Source organism: Leptinotarsa decemlineata, unplaced genomic scaffold (assembly GCF_025532065.1).
Source record: "Leptinotarsa decemlineata unplaced genomic scaffold, Ldec_3_MD MMD2_tig00002974_RagTag_RagTag, whole genome shotgun sequence".
Classification (NCBI taxonomy): Eukaryota; Metazoa; Arthropoda; class Insecta; order Coleoptera; family Chrysomelidae; genus Leptinotarsa; species Leptinotarsa decemlineata.
This window is the reverse complement of record NW_027412578.1, coordinates 3098121-3119404: the sequence shown is the minus strand read 5'-3', so window position 1 is coordinate 3119404 and position 21284 is coordinate 3098121. Positions and strand designations below refer to the sequence as shown.

The window sequence follows — 21284 nt, the reverse complement described above, 5'->3', positions numbered from 1 at the left end:
GGTTTATGCGCGATGGAGCTCCTGCTCATTTTAGTGTGATAACAAGAAATTTCTCAGACGTGGCATATCCCCAACGATGGACAGGAAGAGGAGGCACTGAGCATTGGCCCCCGAGGTCACCAGACCTCAGTCCCGTCAATTTTTTCTTTTGTGGACACCTAAAATCACTAGTTTATACTAGCGCCATTGAAAACGAGGAAATGTTGAAGGATCGCATCATAGCTTGCTGCGAAATGATAAGAAACACTCGGGGCATTTTTCAACGGGTGCGGAATTCTTTGATGAGAAGAGCAGAAGCTTGTATTACTTTTGGAGGTCGTCACTTTGAACAGTTGTTGTAATAGTTGTTTCGTTCAATTTTTATATGTTTATTTTCCTAATAAATAACATAGTACTTCTCCAAATTGTTTTTTTACAAACTCCGAAATGTAGCACTTCCTAATTGAATAATGAAACCTGACAATTTTTTTTAATTTGGATTGCTTAAGCAGTTCGATAATGCTCAGTTTAGAAGAAGTCTGTACGGGTATACTGCGTATGAAGTTTGATGAAACTAACTGAAATTGCAAAAAACTCAAAAACGATCACCTCCAGCGTTGTTGAGGAGGTGTACCTTTTTTACTTGGAAAAAATGTAAGAAGTACCAAACGTTTACTGTCAAAAAAGTTTGGGCAATTTGAAATAAATAATGACAGCGTACGCAGCGCCCTCTAGATGTTACATGAAAATTAATACGAAATTGAGTTTCCATGTCAAAACAAAACAAAACAAAACAAGGGTTATTTTCAAAAAAACGAAAAAAAATTCAATTTCAACACCCCGTATCTCCGAAACGAAGCATTTTCGGACACAAGCTCACATAGACTTTTTTTCTTAAAAGTGTCTCAGGAATACGTACTTATGTTACACGCTAGGTCAGGGACGGCTTCAGATTCGTTACAATATCAAAGAATACTTGGAAAAGGCATTTAATAAGGCACTTTGTACGAATCTTTCCATGCACCATTTGGCTCAACTAACCCGCAAAATGAAAGTGTATATTGTAAACTCATTACTGTTATAATAATAATAATAATAATACATTTATTACCCATCAAAGAAAAAAACAGAAGAATATACAGTAGTGGTGGTGCTATTAAATGATATTCTGATGAATAAATGGCTGGACTTATTAGTTCAGATAACAGTTGAAAACCGTTTCTGTTCTTCCACCAATGCCAAAGAGATATTTACAGTTTTAACAGATAGCAATACATTAACGAAACTAAATGAGTAAAGATAAGTAAATAAAGAGAAAGAGAGGAAAGGAAAGAAGGTGAGGGTTAGAGAGAGAGAGCAGAGTAATTTTTGAGAACTTCACTGAATACTTAGTAGGTAGTTTTTGAATTTGGATTTCAATACCAACGGCGATAGTTGTAGGTATGATCCACCCAGTTTATGCAAATTATTTATGCAGACTGCCATTTTGTAGGAAAATGACCGTTTGTATATTTCTTCACAGTGTGATGGTATAGTAAGAATGGTTTGTTTACGAATATTCAAATTATGGATGTCCGTTCTATAAGAGAGTTTTTCATGTAGATAAAGTGGAGTTTTTGATTTAAATATATTATGAAACTGGCAAGCTATATGATGACGTCGCCTGTTGTGCATATTTTTACCCATTTAAGCTCTTTTAGTTTATCAGTAATTGATATACGACTGATGTTTGTAATACCACAAATTAGACGAACACATGAGTTCTGTACTTTCTGTATACGACGAATTTCGACTTGATTAAGACAAGGACTGTAAACAACATCGCAATAATTAAAATGAGAAAGAACCAAGGTGTCACATAACATTTTTTTGAGATCTTTTGATAAAAAGTGTCTTTGAGGAAAAATTAGCTTTAGAGAAGCGTATGCCATTCTCAATTTATTAGTAACGTGTTCTTTGAAGCGAAGTGTTGTATCAACTGTAAGTCCCAAATTTTTACAAGAAGTTTCAATAGCTAGGTATTTTTTTGTCTCCAATTTTGAAATTAACGTTATCAGACAAAAAATCTGAAGCATTATCATTTCCAAAAAGTAGAGCCATCGACTTGTTAGGATTGATTTTCAGTCCATGATCAACAGATACCTTGTGCAAGGAAATCAAATCGTTATTGATTGTGTGTGTTGACTGGAAATCAATATATGTCTGTAGATCTATCTAAAACAAATTTTTTTATGATATTCTTCATCAAATTCTCTCAATATCACAGTGAAGCCCACTCTGCCCATCGGAATTCCACACCCACAACCAAAACAGAATAAATTACTCGAAACAGTGATCACGAGTATTCTGTTCAATAATCGAGACAAGAAAGGTAGTGTAATTAAACGTGTATGAAAAGATTATTTTATTAACACCTGAAAAATTTCTTTTCACTCTCGTTTCTTACGTGTCTGTCCTAAGGCGATCGATTCCTATGTTAAACAGCCGGGTAATGAGATGTTTCGATATTAATTGAATATTTGAGAATTGAGAAATTTAACACATCCTATGTTGATTTTTATCTGGTACGTTTATAAATACTAATGGTTCTGAAGAACGATTTCAAATTTCACGAACTACGAGAATTTGCAAAACACGACGTAGAAAACTGCCTCGGGTTAAAGAGATCCAAGGTCGGGTTTTATTATGTGAATTTTCAGAATAGAATTTTGGGTCAAGTTGCCTCATAGCCTGTCGTGGGTACTATTGGCGAAATGAATGTTTAAATTGTTATTAAAATTGTCTTATTTATGATAAGAAATGGAAAAGAACTAGTCGCTTCATTACATGATGAGGCATCATTTCAACCGTAGATGATTTTTTACTTATCTTTTATAAATGAGTCACGAATAACACTCATATATAGTACGCTGTCTCTTCAAAAAATAAGGTGGATTTTAATTTTTCTCAAAAAATATTTATTTAATCATCAATTTCTATTTTGTCCCCTCAGATATAATATACTTGTGCCAACATTTTTTCCAATCCTCCAAGCAGTTCTGATATACACTTTTTGGTTGTCCAATTCGTATAAGAATATCAGTAAACGTTTTGATTTATTTTTTCGCTTGATAACTCTGAATTCTGAAGAGTCGAGACAAAGTTGCAAAGAATTTGTTGAAATTTATTATGAAGATGTTAATGAGAAAAGGTTAGAAATAGAATGTTTGCTGAATTTCACTAGTTCGGACTTCCATTGTCTAATATACAAAATGATTTGAAATCCCTGAAACAACTAAAAAAGAAGAATTTAAAATGAATAGCTGTAAATAACAATTATATTAGGCAAAAAAACCTGAAATGAAATAATAGTCAAATAAAATACAAGTAAAAATAATACAATTGAACAAAAAATAAAAATAAAGAAATACAAAATGAAAATAAAGATGAAACTGAAAAGTTAAGAGATTTCAAGCCAAGTTAGTTCACGACGTTTCGATTGTTAGTATCCACAATCATCTTCGGGTGATGACTGTTCATTTTATATATTAGACAATAGAAGTCCGAACTAGTGAAATTCATCATGAAACATTGTCAATCACCTTCAAACAGAATGTTTGCATTTAACAGAATACTTGAAAATTGTTGACACTGAAAATGAGGATTGTATATTAAAAATATATCAACTTTTGAAAGACAACAAAATTGAAGACACATTTCCAAATGTAGAAATCGCATTGAGAATCTTTTTAAGCATGATGGTAACTAACTGCAGTGGGAAACGCTCCTTCTCCAAATTAAAAAGAATTCAAAATGAATTAAGAAGTACAATGCTTCAAGAGAGATTAACCAGTTTGTCGCTGATGTCGATAAAATCTGATGTGATAAAAAGCATAGATTTTGAAGATGTGATTAACGATTTTGCCCATCTGAAATCTAGAAGGGTTTTTCTTCAAATAACATAGATTTTTAAGCACTAACCTGTAAATGCTAAAGAAGTTACTTTTGTGGACTATATTACATTTATCTATTCGTTTCATGTGATTGTTATTAAAAATAAATATTTAACCTTGTTTATCTATTTTTTTTGTCTATTCTAACAAAATAGTGTTCTGTCAAAGTCATAGGGGCCCCATTATCCTATTATGCCCAGGGCCTCCAATAGATTAAAGACGGCCCTGAAGATGAAACACTCAATTCATTCATAAAATTAATACTTCATATCACGAATGTGTCGATATCACTACGTAATGACATTCATTCGTTTATTTGATTAAATCCCAGCCATAGGAACCTTCAACTGGATGTTCAACATGATGTTGAATATTGAAATATGAAGATCTTCCAGCTCCACCAGGAAATGAATTCCAGTTGAATTTCTTAACAAACTTCTCGAATATTTTCGAATATTCAATTATCTATAGAAATACTGAAATGAAGACATGACTCTAGTCGTTTATTTATTCAAGTTATACAATTACTGTACTTGTAGAAAGTCACGAAATAGGACTCGAAAGAGATGAAATGCTATTTGTCTGTAGTACACAATGAGAGTCATAAAAAGACGTGATGGTTAACAAATATTTTAAACAAAATACTTCGTGATGTGGAACCGTGCCCTAGTAATATGCCACAAAAGTTGAAGATGTCGAAATTCATAGTTCTCATACAGAGAATATGAGACATACGAGAAATTACAAAATCATCGCACGTTTTTTGGATCCATTATCCACAAGGATAATATTTTAATAATGATCCACTCATACTGATAAATATAAACAACTATTGACTTCAATTTAGGAAAAGGTTACCACCTATCTATCTGAAGACAACACAAAACAAACATACGACCTCAACCTTCAAAGTGATTTATACAGTAAAACAAAACCAACGCAACTGCAATCTTTCTTCATTACGCATCGGTTTGTGAAACCGCTTGAATTCATTCTTCCGCGCGATAGCACTGACTTTGCCATAACTCCTTAGATATTGTATTTCATCAGTTGGGACTGATCAATATAAATTGATCTGAAATCCCTGAAAAAAATTAAAAAGATTAACCGAAAATAACAATTTTATTTGAACAAAAAAACTGAAATTACAAAGAAATAACATAGAATCAAACAACAACCAAAAAAATTAAAATTGAAATATTAATAAAAGTTGAAAATTAAAAATTATTATTAACAAAAAATGAAAATTGAAAGATTTCAAACCAAGTTATGTCACGACGTTTCGATTGGTAGTATCCACAATCGTCTTCATGGAAGACGAAGATAGGGAGCTAAATAATTTCTTTATTCAATAATCATTTCTGATTATATAACAATCACAATAACTATAAAATATATAAGATAAAAATGTATATAATAATATATATAATAAATATTTAGTTTATATAGGTAAGTGGGAATGTAGGGATTGAAATAACAAGGTGATAATTGAAAATACTTCTGAATGACACCGTATATTTTTTTTTTCAACTGAAATTACTGTTTTAATCTTTTTCTGCCAGCCTTCTTTGATAATATTAGATGCTTCTTCTTTGATTAGATCTATTACCTTGTTATCAAATTTTGGAAAATGATTTTTACGCCTGATGGTTTGTTTCAATTTTCCCCAAATCAGCTCGATGGAATTGGAAACATAAAAATAGTGGGGAAGTCTCAGTATGGTGTATCCATATTTTCAGCAATACCTTCAAGAGCATACACTTTTTCGAATGTTTTTGTTTGCAAAACTTCAAGTAGTTGGTTTTTGATATAGTAATCTTCAAAATACAAATTGTTATCCATAAAAAACTTTGTAATTCATCTTTCCTCAAATTTTTATTCGGTACTTCGATGAGCTGTCACGAATAATAGGAAGCGTTGTCAAGATCTAGTAACCTATTCGCATCCAAATTTGGGATCAATGTGTTTTCAAACCATTCCTCAAAAATATTAGGTTCCATGTTCTAATGATAGTCAACATTGCGGTCTTCAAGTTTTTTTCCACATAATTTCAAAAAATTCGTAACCCATCCTTCACTTCCTCCGCAATGCACAATGATTAGTCGCGATCCTCTGTTTGCAGGCATGTTAGGCGTACACATTCTCCAACCAACAGTCCACCCTTTCGTAACTGTGTCGTAAGTGTCATACCAAGTTTTGATCGAATAGAGAATTAGCCGTTGTTCTTGTCTATATTTAGTCATTTTGTTTTGTATTTGTTACGCAATTCCACTATTCTTATGCTTTCCATAACTGCTTGACGTTTGTTTATTATTCTAAATCAAAATTCTAGTTTCTTTATCCAATTCTGAAGAGTTTTCTCACAGTAGCTCAAGTTATGGCCAAAATTATTCAATTTCTTATGATTTCAATTGTAGGAATCTCATTGCTTTTATAACAGTCCAATATTATTTTTTTCAATGATTTATTAGATGAATAAGATGAATCTTATTTACTGGTATCTCTTTTTCTCATTGTTCACCATCGCTATTGGAATCACTACACTGGAAAAAGTCTGCTATATTATCACATTCGTTATTACAATTAGTACTTATCCAAGGACGCCACATTTTAAACAGATAACAAACATTCTAAGTAATTATAACTACACTAATATCGAATGTCAACACTCAAATCGCGATCAGTTCCTGAACTGAACACGACGGCGATAACCATCCTCGCATTCTCCAATTTCTATTCGTCATCGTAACATGACTTCAATTTTAATTTTATGACTCTTCAGCCAATCATAAAACTCGGTTAGTAAAAATTATCCAATACGAACCGTCAAGTCTACAGTCCACGTGGACTATTTAGCTGCTAGTTCATTTTTATGTATCGGTTTAAGTGTGCCGACAACTTTAAGACTACACAATATTGTTTACTCCGACTATACATTATGAATAGAAGTTACTTTTAGATACAAACTGGAAAAATGCCCTTTCGAAACAACTACTTTCACATGACCAATAAATTACACGAAGAAAAAAGTAATTCAAAAATAAATTCTGTCATATGAACATTTAGTTATACGAAAATCAATTATTTCCATTTATTGTTTGTAGTCCAAAGATTCGTTATGGAATTGAAACAAATATCATCCGTAGAAACGCTAGAAGGATATGAAATAGTATCGATAAAAAAAATTACATTCAATGGTGTACTTCGAAGTTTCGGAATAAGGCTCTTGTTGGGAAAGAAAGTTTTTGGCTTTCTACTACTCCATCTTGATACAAAAAAAGATGAGAGAATCTTCCGAAGAAAGGAAGGAAGTAATGAATTTGAAAATAAGTAACTCTATACATGGATGTGTAGATCATGCAAAGAAGTAACTTTCAGACACAAACTGAAAAAAAGTTCTCCTGAAACATCTACTTTCGTATAAACATTGAATTACACGAAAGAAAAAAATTCTTTCGAAACAAATACTTCTATATGAACACAGAATTATACAGAAGATAATTTTCTATGTATAAAAAAACGATGAAAATAGAATAATGAGTAATTTGAACAATTAGTTGAAAACGATAATGGACTGAGGACAGATTTTGCACAACTCCTATAATTTTTCAGAGAAAAGTATCTTCTGTATAATTCAGTATTCATATAGAAGTATTTGTTTCGAAAGAATTTTTTTCTTTCGTGTAATTCAATGTTTATATGAAAGTAGCTGTTTCAGGAGGACTTTCTTTCAGTTTGTGTCTGAAAATTACTTCTTTGCATGATCTACACATCCATGTATAGAGTTACTGATTTTCAAATTGATTACTTCCTTCCTTTCTTTGAAAGATTCCCTAATCTTTTTTTGTATCAAGATAGAGTAGTAGAAAGCCAAAAACTTTCTTTCCCAAATCACTCCTGAAAATATAACCCCTTCAATTCAAATAAGACTCTTGTCTTATCACCCCATCAGCATCAGTGATTCATTTAATGAAATTAATTGTGCCACTTAAAAACATAAAACCAGAAATGAGAAAATCAGAGAAATTGTGAAAGAAATACAGAACAGTTCACTGAAAAATCTGACCTCAGTCCATTATCGTTTTCAACTAATTGTTCAAGTAACTCATTATTTTATTTTCATGGTTTTTTCATACAACTTATAAAAAAAAGAATATGCAGAATATAGATGCGTAAATCGTGTAAGCTATAAAATTATTTTCTCGTGAGAACATAGAAACAGTGGATTGTGGATCAAGTCACCCACCAATTAGCATACAGATGTAACCAATGAATATGTATGGGCGCAGATTTCTAAGCAAAAGGTAGAGAAATAAAAATTCATTTATTAATAAATTCCATTTCAGAAAGAGAAAGTTAGCAATAGTTGACATCTGAACCTTTGGCGTTACTGGTGCTTGTCAGGAAAAACAAGTCATTAATAACAAATTAATTCATACGACACTTCAAGGCTGATGTCGTTTACATCATATACCGACTCTAAGAGAGTAGACAGCGTGTCGCATGAATCGAAAATAAAAATGGGTACATTAGTATGGACTTGAAAGGAAACTTTTATAAATTAAGATAATCACATAATTCAACGATGTAAGTGTTTCATTCTAGTGTGATGATATTCTCTAATTATTTTGTCTAATGTGGATGTTATGCCAAAAACCTTTATGTTTTTGGTTTGAAATAGTTTTCAAAATATTTGAAAAAAACTTTTTTTCGACAACCATCTGGAAAGTACCCACTTCCCGGAGGTTTCTTCTTCGAAAAAGTAGCTTTTTTTCGGCCATGTCCGGGAAATACGTAATTCTGCTGATGTATAGAGAATATTTATCTGTATGGCCATCCTATACAAGAAAACAAAGATTTTCACAAAAAAAGTAAATGAGTATGCAATATGTTACGTCTTATTTCACTCATCAGATGAAAATAAAGCACAAAAACACATCATTCATCAGATGTACCACAAATCTCACTTGTGGTACTTGGTTGAATAGGAAGTTTGTTATTTATGCTCCTGAGAGAGAGTAGTTGATCTTTTTCTCTACGAGGCCACTCTCCATGGGTAGACGCGTGTAAAAGATTGTATAGCTTGTTGAAGTCAATGTCTCAACAGGAGGAATATTGAGGAATGGTCTCCGTAGTTCAGATGAAAACATCAGGAAGCAATACGAGTGATTTCAATTTCTGTTTAATTCATTTACAACTTTGACAATGACTTCAAAAAAATAATTCAACATAAAATTGCACTGGGCCACAGTTGTTTTTGTGCCAGGATATTTGAAATTGCTTTCATGCAGTAATGTTTTTCGTAGGAGCTCATACTTTTAATGTAACATTTCAGTGAAATATAAAGTACACTATGCTGGGTTGAACTCTTGGATCAAATAATAAAAAAAACACTGACTCTTCACTTTCTTACCATATAACTGTTATTGTATACAGAGTTGGAGAAAAAGTAATTGATGAAACCTACTGAACACTTCAGAAGCATCTCGTTCAAATATCTAGATCATTTTTACGTGCAATTTTGTTCCTTATACCAGTAAAATTTCGGCATCTAACCTAAGTCTTTCTTATCCTGGTTGAAATGATGAACCTATTCCTTCACAGTCACTCGCACCTTCAACCTTCAACGACAACCCCCAGAAGTTGAAACTTGTGCGAGCTAATGATTAACGAGGTCTTACCTTCTAACGTGTGACTCCTAATCTCATTTCCTTTCATTATTTATACTCATTACTAGGACGGATCACATAAAAGACTTAGGCGCGTCATTTTCGACAGTAAAATGAGCTTTGTGATTCACATAGACTACACAATTAATGAATGTAATAGAATGATGGGATATTACAAAAGGGTGTGCAAAAATTTCACGAGGAAACAAACAATCGAATCAATTCACTATGCATTCATTCACAGTAAGATGAGTTCTGCAAGCACGATCTGGAACCTTTAGTATGGGTCACATAAAGCTAGACTAGAGGTCACTCATTGACCTGTGTCCTGAATTGAATTAATGAATAAAATAAGAAGTACACTTCGAAAAAACACTGGTCTGATGAAAAATCAGCAGACATTTAGTCAAAATCACCATTCTTTTGTACTTAAATGAACCAAGTTGACTTTGGATTTGTAATTCGCAGTGTACTATTTCTCAACTTCTTGTACTATTTTAATCAAAATATCGCCCAATACTTAGAATCTTGTTGAGTGTGAGGAAGCATTATTTTCATGCTCATCCGCATGAGCACGTATTATGCAATGTTGACCACAGAGTTAAGATAGTAGTTGTTAAAAGTTATTCAACAAAACTAACACTCGCTTGCGTCACCTCTAATTGTCGAATACCCAACTAACTAATTTTTTAATTCATACTTGAACAAAAATATATCATTATCCTGTTCATTAAACCGAGAAATAATAAACAGAGTGCACTGAAGAAAGCACTCTACCTTGGAAGAACATGTTTTATTAATTTCTTCATGATTATTCCTTCTCATGATTCATTGATCTTAAGAGAATTATCTTCGTAATATTCGTTTTTTTCGATTCATTGAACTGAATTTTGGATTACAGAAGTCTAACATTTTCAAAATCTTCTCTTCGTTATCGGTAGCTATGCAGATTTTGTACCTCATACTTGTGGTAATGCAACTGTGATATTCTTCATTTTTGTAGCAGAGAGATGAAGAATAACAAGTTGGAGAGGAATTGGAAACTGAAGCTAGGTACCCAACTTCAGAGAAATTGAAAGAATCCAACCTCAAAAAATCAATAAAAATATTCTCGGACAGTCAAGCGGCGTTGGAAGCTCTTGGCTCCTATCGAGCAACGTCTAAATTGGTAGCAAGTTGCCAAAAACGCCTCTCCTCGATAGGGAGACTTAACAGATTGTCTCTGGTTTGGATTCCTGGCCATACTGGCCTGGAAAGTAATGAGGCTGTTGACTCCTTTGCAAAGAAGGGTGCTGCAAGCAGCTTCATCGGACCAGAACCTGTTATTGACATCGCTTTAGGCTTTGCCAAACAATGGTTTGAACACCTGGATGGCAAGAAGATTTATGGGCTTCTGGAAGAATCTTTCAGGATTGGCTCACTTCAAAGCGTTTATTCACCCTTCGAAGCTTGATACCAAACAGTTCTTGGAATACAGTAGGGATGAACTACGATGCCTAAGATGCCTTCTCACAGGTCGCAGTTATTTGAATCATCTTATGCAGAGACTCGGACTGTCGGAAGACAGTGTTCAGAGCCGTACTCTCACCATCTGTCCTGAAACACCACCCACCATACAAATTAATCGGCTTCGTTAAGAAGCTGGGTTTATTTGGTAGAGTGTGAATAGGTGTGGGCCACAATAAACCCTTGCGGGTTGCGATGGAGGGTCGAATAAACCCAATCACTTTGGATCTAACCTAACCCAACTTCAGAAATTTTCTCAACTACTGTCAATTCTAGTTGAATCAAAGAAAGGTTTCAACTTAGACATTGGTATTTGCGAATTTTTATGAAGGAACTCGTGTCTAGACATCTCGATTTTACACAATGATTTTACATGTGTCAAGATAGGTATGTTTTCGCAGTTTAGTGGGCTAACAAAACCAAAAATTTAATCAAAAGAGGTATATTTTCAGGAGAAAGAAAGATTTTGGCTTTCTACTTCTCCATATTTATGAAAAAAAAATGGGAATCTCCCAAAGAAAGGAAGAAAGCAATCAATTGAAAATTTTGTAACTGTTATTGCATTGATTAATTTGGAGATGGAGAGGTAAAAAATCAAAATTCTTCTATCCAAAAAATGAAAAATTATTCTCAAGCAGAGATGAATCCAGGATATACCCCTGGGTAAGTTGGAGAACTAGGAAACAAAGTTAGCAAATAAAATGCTCGCAGTTGCCAATTCCAAAGATTGAAGCTCCGTTGAGGATATGATGATGATCTTCTTGAATTCCAAGGATTTTTCATAACAATAATTTGCTCCGACTTGAATCGTTATCAACAAAATAATTCATTCAAGTTGGTAATAGAATTCATAGAACTACATTACAGAAAAATGCTCTTGCTCCCTTCATTCCCCCACCGAAAAAACATTGAATATTAATACCTATATACTATAATTTATCTTCAAAAATTAGTAAGCAGATCATTATCACCGACCTTAGTAACAGTTGGGATACGATATATAGACTTTATGTAATAGATTTCAACACTATAGGATATGGATATTCTCATCAGATTAGTACATTTGTGGGAGTGTCTTATTGGCAAATAGCTATTGAAAAATAATGTAGGTACAATACTGAATTCAGAGTGATTTATGACCATTGATTTTACTTCAAAATTGTGAAAGGAAATGATTTCAATGAACAACTCTAATGAATAAATATCAAACACAATTTTGTAACCTAAAAAATGTTTGATTCTAAAATAATATAATGTTGAGAGCTAATAGAACAAGATGTATCCAGAATAACTGAATGCCTTTGTCCTGAATTGAATGGTCATAAAATTTTTAGTCAACTGGGAAAACTTTTTCTGGCTTTGTACCTCCCTAGTAAAATTCTTTCACAAACCAGCTGTTTTTTAAGTATAACAATGTCAAAACTATTTCATCCATTGAATTGTTTGATGATTTCCTATGAATTACTGTTCAATCAAAAAAGAAACATTGTTTTCTTCTCGAAAGTCCAGTTCGTCGCTGGAGATCGACCTGGCGCTCGCCTATACGGATTCTAGCTATAGCGCAAACAAATTGTATTGTCAGTTCAAATTAGCTCCTTCAACTTCATTTTTTTAAAACTGTATTCTAGATTCATGTTGGTTCATTTCAGTTTTATTGTTGAAAAGTTGTTAATTATTCTTTCAGTGTAGTAGTCAGTTGTACTTATTTTCTAAGTACAAGGTAATTAGTGTAAAAGAATAATGATAATGACCATTAGCAGATGTGAAAATTCTACAAATGTTCTCTTATTAATATTACAATTGGAAGTTGAAAAGGTGATCTAATCGCTCATTTTATTTTCAACAGTAAAATACATTCACTTTTTTCATAGAATTTATTGTTTACTGTAACGCAACTATTTCGATTTATTGTATATAATCTTTATCAAACAAACGTATTTGTTGAAACTAAAAACCACCAAAAAAAATAATTTCTCTGTTGAAATTTAAATACCTATATCATTATTGAAATCCTACATTCAGTAAGTAATTTATCGTGATACATCATAAGACCTTCATAGTGTCAATACCCAAAAAATAAATTTAATTATTAAACCTGTATTCAGAGTTATTGCAATATTTGTATTGAACGTTGAAATGTGTTATCTAGTGATATAATATTAATAATATTTCAGTTCTATTAAATGAATAGTTGAATCAATATTTTCAGTTTTCACCTGAATAATGTTGTGCTTCTTACCGTAGATTCGACGCGCAGAAATTTTCGAGGTCATAGATGGGAAGAAAATCAAATACTTCAAATGATCTTACATCAACATGATAAATTCGGTACAGATGATGGTCTATGAATGGGGTGTGCCAGTTATGTATAGTATGTATATATGTATGTATGTGAAAAGATAATAATTTGTAACCAATTGGTAACAATTTTACTATCAGATATATTAACTCACAACTGAATGTGTGCTAACCAGCATTAGAAAAGTTTGTTTGAAGGTGGTTGACAATGTTTCATGGTGAATTCAATTATTTCGGGCTTCCATTGTCTAATATGATATAAAATGATTAGAAATACCTGAAAGAACCAATACAGTTCTTTCAGTTCTTTCATATCAGACAATGGAAATTTGAACTAATGAAATTCGTAAGAAAAGTTCATCATACTCAAGTTGTTTACATGAAATTGGAATAATGATATTTTCATCACAACGAGATGATTCTATACATTCACATACTGATATTTTGAATTTTTTTGACGTGTGTCTCAGATAAAAATATTCTGCCACTATTGTGAATGGTTATAAAATACTGTGTTGAAATAAATGTATCTATATATCTATCTATCTTGTGACTCCAAGGTCAAAGAGTTGCATAAATAGAAAGCAAAGTATGGTCGAATATCAAAGCAAAGTTTTCGCAACAAGTGTTCTGCCATTGAATACATGTGTTGCGGTTTTGTAAACTATTGAGTGGACATCCCACAATGAAGTGTTACGTAAATACGAAATGAATTATTCATAAAATGATAAGTGTGTTTCCTGGCACTAATTTTGGTACCCTGGCCCTAAATTTTTGTACCCTGTCACTAATTTTGATAACGCGCATGGCAGGATTCTTCCTGCCATGGTTACCATACAAGGTGGAATGCTTTGAATATTTTGGTATGAAATCCCGTATCATGATGCCAAATATGTTATTCTAGAGCTTCATTATAACTTGTCCTCCACTAAGTTTCATAGCAGAGAATAACACAACGCTAAGTAAGATACCAGCATAGCCCCATGCGATATGTAAGCTCTTTCAATAAGCACATCAGGCTACAGTTTTCTGGAATGGAAAAGAAACACCAAAACAAGGGTAGCAACTTTATATATTTCAGTAGTTGTGAAACAGGTTTTGAAGATTATTCAATTCAAGAGAACATTTTACCCACTTAGGCCGGTGACATACTTCGCGATTTCCGAGAGGTTTTTTCCAGCGCGGTTTCCGAGCGGAAATTGCTGAGTAAAAATCGCTACAGTCAGTACCTGACAGTGTCCGCCATTTCCTGTCAGTCCGGATTTCTGACTGAAGACAGAATATCCCCTTGTCGTCTTCTAGTATCATTCGCGCTTTCAAAGCAAACACTATGAAGTCTGCTGCTGCTGCGATATTTCTGCTTTGGAAGCAGAAGACGTTCTTGCTGGAAGACACTACCGAAGGACGTACGACGTTTACTGAAAGAGGAACCCGAAAAGAAAGGTTTTCAGTTATACAAGTGCCCCTACCTCCCTCGATGCTTTGTCTCTTTTCAATTTGTTGGCAAAAACGGGGTCGCTTCTGTCTCACAAACACACTTAAATGCAGGGATTGGCATAGAAATAAAAAATCGCTCGAAAACCGCGCTGGAAAAGCCGCTCGGAAATCGCGAAGTATGTCACCGGCCTTATGAAGGGGTAATTTCACATAGAAAATAATGTCTTTGAATATAATATAATTTCATAGGCTACACCTTACGATTTAAAGAAATATATCACGTCCATTTTTACTTAGGTACTTATTCGATCAAATTACCTTAAACATCTACAATTTCTATATACCTAAGGTACTAGTGTAATTATGATTACCTGAAGCGTATTACATCAATTCTACATAAATAATAATACTTAATCGGTTTTCAATCATGGTGATCTATTCAAAATCAGTTGGTTTCATTAGAATTTTTGAACTTTCAGGTATATTACTTTCGATTGCTCCCAAATCATTCAGCTTCAAACATTTATTTTCTATGTGTAAAATTTCGAAATCTTCGTTAAAGATACGATTTTATTCTAAAAGATGATTTGAATATGTTGAACTTGTTTCCTTATTTACATATCTCATATGATGTTCCTGGATACGATTCCTAAATGTTCTGCCGGTTGGACCAATGTATATACCAGATTGTAGAATTGATATAATATGCTTTAGGTAATCATAATCGAAGCAGAAGTTTTAGGTACTTTGATCGAATGAGTACCTTAGTAGGTAGTCTCAATTGTGATTACGTAGGGTATATAAATATCACAGTAAGCTACTGTGTTGGCGAAACATGTTCGTGATATATTTCTTCAAATAAAGTTTGTGGGGGTCAACTCGTAAGTTGTAGTTTATGAAATTACTATGGATCTTCATCAGGTACCGGCCAAGTATATACTAGATATAAACCACAGGGAAAAAATTCAAATGAGTAGTCCTAGGACCAGATATTTTCAATGTTTACTCTCGTTAACAGAGATTTCTACCAACTACACAAATGTAAATTGGATATCCTTTGTTATAAAAGTTTAATCAAGAAAAACTGTTCCTTCAACAAGATTCGGTGATATAATTTCATTCATTTCCAAACGAAACACATAAATTAAGTTTCAATATTTCCCAAATGTTTTATTGGTAGAAAGTTAGTACATTCACCTCATCATTAATCATGAACTCTCGTTTATAACGAGTACATTGTGTATTGAAAACCGCACTGAATCTATATTAATACAGGGTGTAACCTAAGTACGTTAAAATATTCGAGTGACCTATTCCTGAGACAATTTTAAGAAAAAAAGTCTATATGAACTTGTGTCTGGAAATGCTCCGTTTCGAGGATACAGGGTGTTGAAATTGAACTTTCTTGTTCGTTTTTTGTTATTTGCACGAAATTTGGTAAACTGAGTTTTTTTGACGTGGAATATCATAATTTCGTATTATTTTCATGTAACATCTAGAAGGCGCTGCGTACGCTATCATTGTTTATATCAAATTACTCTTACTTTTTTGACAGTAAACTTTTGGTACTTTTCCTGAATGAACCCAGTTCCCACACTTTTTTTAAGTAAAAAGGGTACACTTTCTCGATAACGCTGGAGGTTATAATTTTATACAACGTGACTCACGGTCGATGGTAGGTTAGACGTTTCTGGAAAACGCAAAGCATGATTTTTCTGAAAATTTCACCTCTCACATTTCCTTACCTGTTCTATCGATCTAAAATATTTTCAGCATTACGGCGTTGCCACTTCTATCAAAAAATCCTAGCAATTATATTTTTTTAAATGGAACACCCCGTATATTAATACATTTTTGGAATCGCTCTAGTATTTTAATACTTTTTTGTTAATAATGTCCTTTACCTGTCTCTATCTGTTTTCGAGATAAAAAATAAATTGTGCTAAATATGGTTCAAAACATAGCCTTAATTGAAATTAGGTACATCAGTACTCTCAATTCATGAAAAGTTGATATTTTGATGATAGTTTTAAAGAGGATTATTGGTTAGTCATGAAGGACTTTCTACAGTTGGACTGAATACTACTTCGTCACCGTCAGTAACTTCACAGGGATTCAATATTACCAATAGCACGAACTGCATGTGTGAACTTTTCTAAATGATTTTTTGGTAGGTGTTTTGATTGAAGTGTTTCTATCAAAGAGATTTTCAATAACAGTTGTACAAAAAATAATTTTTAAAGAATTTGATTTCTAGGTAGCCGTGGAAATATCAAGGTTATGACAGTTATGACTTTTATAAGTAATTGATAAATGGTTATTGACGGTGTTTCAAATGGTTATTGATGGTTTCCAAAAATCGCCAAAAATGAATGCAAATATTGATTATTCAAACGAAGGTCTTATGAAAGTATTTATTATTCACGGACAGTGTGATAAAATCATTGCTAGAACTAGTAGAAAATTCAACCAAATGTATCCTGAATTAACACCAATGAAAGAGAGGAAGTTTGTAAGCTTACAAAATAATTTCCTTAACTATGGCTCCATGTTAAAAGCGCCTTCAACATTGCCAAAACCTGTTACTTCAAATGAGGACAATACTGTTAACGTTTTGGCATATTTTTATGCATATCCAGAAGCTTCCATTCGCAGTGCAGAAAAAGATGTAGGTGTATCACATGCTTCGGTACAACGAATTTTGAAAAATCATGGAATGCATCCTTATAAATTTACCAAAGTTCAAGCTCTAAAAGCAGAAGACTTCGAACATAGAATGCATTTTTGTGAATCCCTTTTGATTCATACACAGGAAGATCGGGAATTTTTGTCAAAAATAATTTGGAGCGACGAATCAAAATTCACGAGGGATGGTATTTTCAATAGAAGGAATAAACATTTTTGGGCTGATCATAATCCTCATGTTACAAAAGAAATGGGCTTTCAAGAAAAATTTGACCTGAATGATTTCTGTATTCTGAAGAACAATAAATATTAAGGACGAATGTAACCGATTTTCTTGAAAATTTGCCTTTAGGGGAATATAGGAATTCGTGGTTTCAACTGGATGGAAGTTTCCAGGAAACTTGACGAACTCTTCGACGATCGTTGGTTTAGGCGTTTAGGGCCGTGGGATTGGCCACCGAGATCACCCGATCTCACGCCACTTGACTTTTTTTATGGGGTGTTTTAAAAGAAAGGGTATACAGTACTCCAGTGCCTACCAAAGAAGAATTGCGACGGCGAATAGTGCGGAGTATTGAAGATCTGGATCCCCAGGAAATTGAAAAAGCAACCACAAGTCGCGTACAAAAAAACATTTTGAAGTGTTTAGAATGTAATGGACAACATTTTCAGCATTTATTGTGAAAATGTGATATTTTGTTTACAATTTCGTTATTTTGAATCATCCTATTCGGTTGTTGTCTGTACTTTCACATGTTTTAGCCCACAAAATCTTACTTTTTACCTAGAAATGACTGATTTTTGGTACAGTTGTTCCCTGGAAACTTCGAGCCATAGTTAAGGAAATTATTTTGTAACCTTACAAACTTCCTCTCGTTCATTGGTGTTAATTCAGGATACATTTGGTTGAATTTTTTACACGTTCTGACAATGATTTGATCACTTTGTGTATAATAAATCATTTCATAAGAACTTCGTTTGAATAATCGATATTTGCATTCATTTTGGAAGATGATTTGAAACACCGTCGATAACTCTTTGTAAATTACCTATAAAAGTAACCGAACTGCTATAAGCTTGATAATTATACTGCTACCTAAATCCAAATTCTAAAAAAATTATGTTTCTAGAAGAAGCGACTTTATTGAGGAAACTTGAAGATTTAGGTATAGGGACATGATATCATCTTGAAGCATTTTTCACCATCTTTCAATTTACCGAGTAATATACCGAGGGTTTTATTTGAAAAAATAAACTTTTGACTACTTTTATGTACAATGGAAATAATAGTAATTTTAGCACGCCCTGTATGATATGGAGTCGATTCCTTGGTGTTATTTGAATATTTCAAGTTTGTCCAAACTATCATCAAAATATCAACTTTTCATAAATTGAGAGTACTGATGTACTTAATTTCAATTAAGGCTATGTTTTGGACCATATTTAGCACAATTCATTTTTTATTTCGAAAACAGACTGAGATAGGTATAGGACATTATTGACAAAAAAGTATTAAAATACCGGAGCGAATTCAAAAATGTATTAATATATGGGGTGTCCCATTTAAAAAAATAAAGTTGCTAGGACTTTTTGATGGAAGTGGCAACGCCGCAATGCTGAAAATATTTTAGATCGATAGAACAGATAAGGAAATGTGAGAGGTGATATTTTCAGAAAAATCATGCTTTGCGTTTTCCAGAAACGTCTAACCTACCATCGACCGTGAGTCACGCTGTATATCGATCCATAATACTTAGCTCCTAGGACGCTGAGAACATTACAGAAACTAAATATGTAGTGGATCTCGTTTAAATAAACAACTTTTTCCAAAAAAAATGTTTATCGAAAAATCAATCCGCTGGCATAATTTTTATACAGTGCAAGGAACCCAAAAATAAATAGATCGAATATCTTCGAGGCCAATTTGTTGAGAAAATAAATGCAAAAAGAGGTCGGTTTCTGTTTTGTTAAAATTTCATGTAAGCTGCGATCGCCGATTTTAGAAAAAAATGTTGTGTATACTTGCGTATTTTTATGTGCAAATTACGACTTCGAAATAAAAAATCGATGTTTATCCTCATTTCCAGAGTTACAGCCCTCCAAAGTTACGAAACTTTTCAGACTTCTTTTCGCACACAAGTATTCGTTGACTCAGGGCCGGATTTAGGGGAGGATAGGCCTCTACAGGAAAGGGGCGCCCACAATGAAGATGACAAAAGTATCCACATTTTGACGGGTCAGCAACTTATACGTGCTACAATACTTACACAAAAATTATAATATTTTTATCGATACGTCAGAAAGCCAATTTTAGATTCAATCAAACAATAATGTGCAGTTCGTAATTTGAACCTATTAGTTGAATAGTTATTCCATATTGATTTACAATATTTCCGTGTTAGGATTCCGTGTTAGGAATTACACGTTAAAAGGTAAGACCTCGTTAGTAGTTGTAGTTGTTTCGAAAATTGAAAAGTCAAAAAATTTCTCTCCAAAAATCACTATTATAATGTACGGGTGTAGGTGAAATAAGATGTGTAAGTGATATGGTGTATAAGCAATTTTGTTTTTCCCAAGTTGGCATTTGCAAAAAAAGGTTTTGTAATTCACACATCATAGTACACATAAAATTATTTACGGCTGGTGCAGCCTATCCGAAATTGTACCGAAATCCTGATACCCACTGAGTATGAAGGCAAGTTTTAATTGCTTCTTCATGCTGGCCAAAAAATAGTAAATTGAGATTCATTGGAAATAGAATTAGATAATAATGATATAATATAATGTTCCATTAAGTCCATCTTTTTATTTGAAATTTCACGGGTGGCATACCTATATCCGTCGTAGGGAGCTGAATCACGAGGGTGAAATATATTACTTGAGAGATTTTTCATTTTAGTATTAGTATTAGTCACCCTGTACTGAGATTTTCAGAGAGACTGAACCTACTGATATGAATGAATTAATATTATTATAGAGAAGGCAGTAGTAAGAAAATGTCATCTCATCGAAGTACCCACATTTCATATGAGTTTATTTCATATAAAAGTTGAAAACTTTCACAAACGCACGTCTACGTATTGTTTTATTCATCAACTTTTTACCATTAGTAATGGATTCTTATTGATATTTTTTAAATCTGTAGTCAATCATTACTCTTGAATCGTCCATTATATAATTATAATCAATACATGTAATCAATCAATCAATAATCGTTTGAAAAAATAATTACCCAACGCATTTTCATCTTTCGGAGCAGAGGAGTCAATCCACAAGAAATAAGAGCACTCACAAGCACAGTTCGAAGAAGACTGAAGAAATCAAGAGTAATTCGGAATGATTTCACCGGCGAAGATCAAGTCTTGGGGAATATGCACACTTGTGGATTCTTCGGCGGTGACCCTAATTTCCAATAGGTTGCAGGTGATATATGTTTGGCTTCGGCGGAAAGGACACACCTCGATGATAACACTTACCATTTCATTGAGATGTATCTAGCGTAGCATCACGCAGTTTTCACTAATTTGTGAATCAACTCGATACCTTCCGATAACGCATTTGTGACATGTTTACTTCAGAAAAGGAAAATGAAAAAGCACCAATAACTTTTGTTAGAATGTGGCTAACGATGTATCTTGGGAAACGTTAGAAGTTCGGACTCCCATTTTCTAAAATTGTCATCAGATTTGATATCTATGAGAAAAAAAAATGAATGAAATATCTAAATCATCAGGACCAAAATATTTCGATCAGTTGATTAATAGTAACAGTTGATATG

At 33.1% G+C, this 21284-nt stretch overlaps 1 protein-coding gene across 1 annotated transcript in view; it reads right to left on the bottom strand.

Annotated features, from left to right (window-relative positions):
• The window catches only part of LOC111514297 (uncharacterized), a 39560-nt gene extending 18629 nt beyond the window's left edge, over positions 1-20931 (bottom strand). The window contains exon 1 of the mRNA XM_074177278.1: positions 20739-20931. Within this exon, the coding sequence (XP_074033379.1) occupies positions 20739-20753 (15 nt within the window). The 5' untranslated portion in view covers positions 20754-20931. The remainder of the gene's footprint in view (positions 1-20738) is intronic.
• Between the last annotated feature and the right edge of the window lie 353 nt (positions 20932-21284).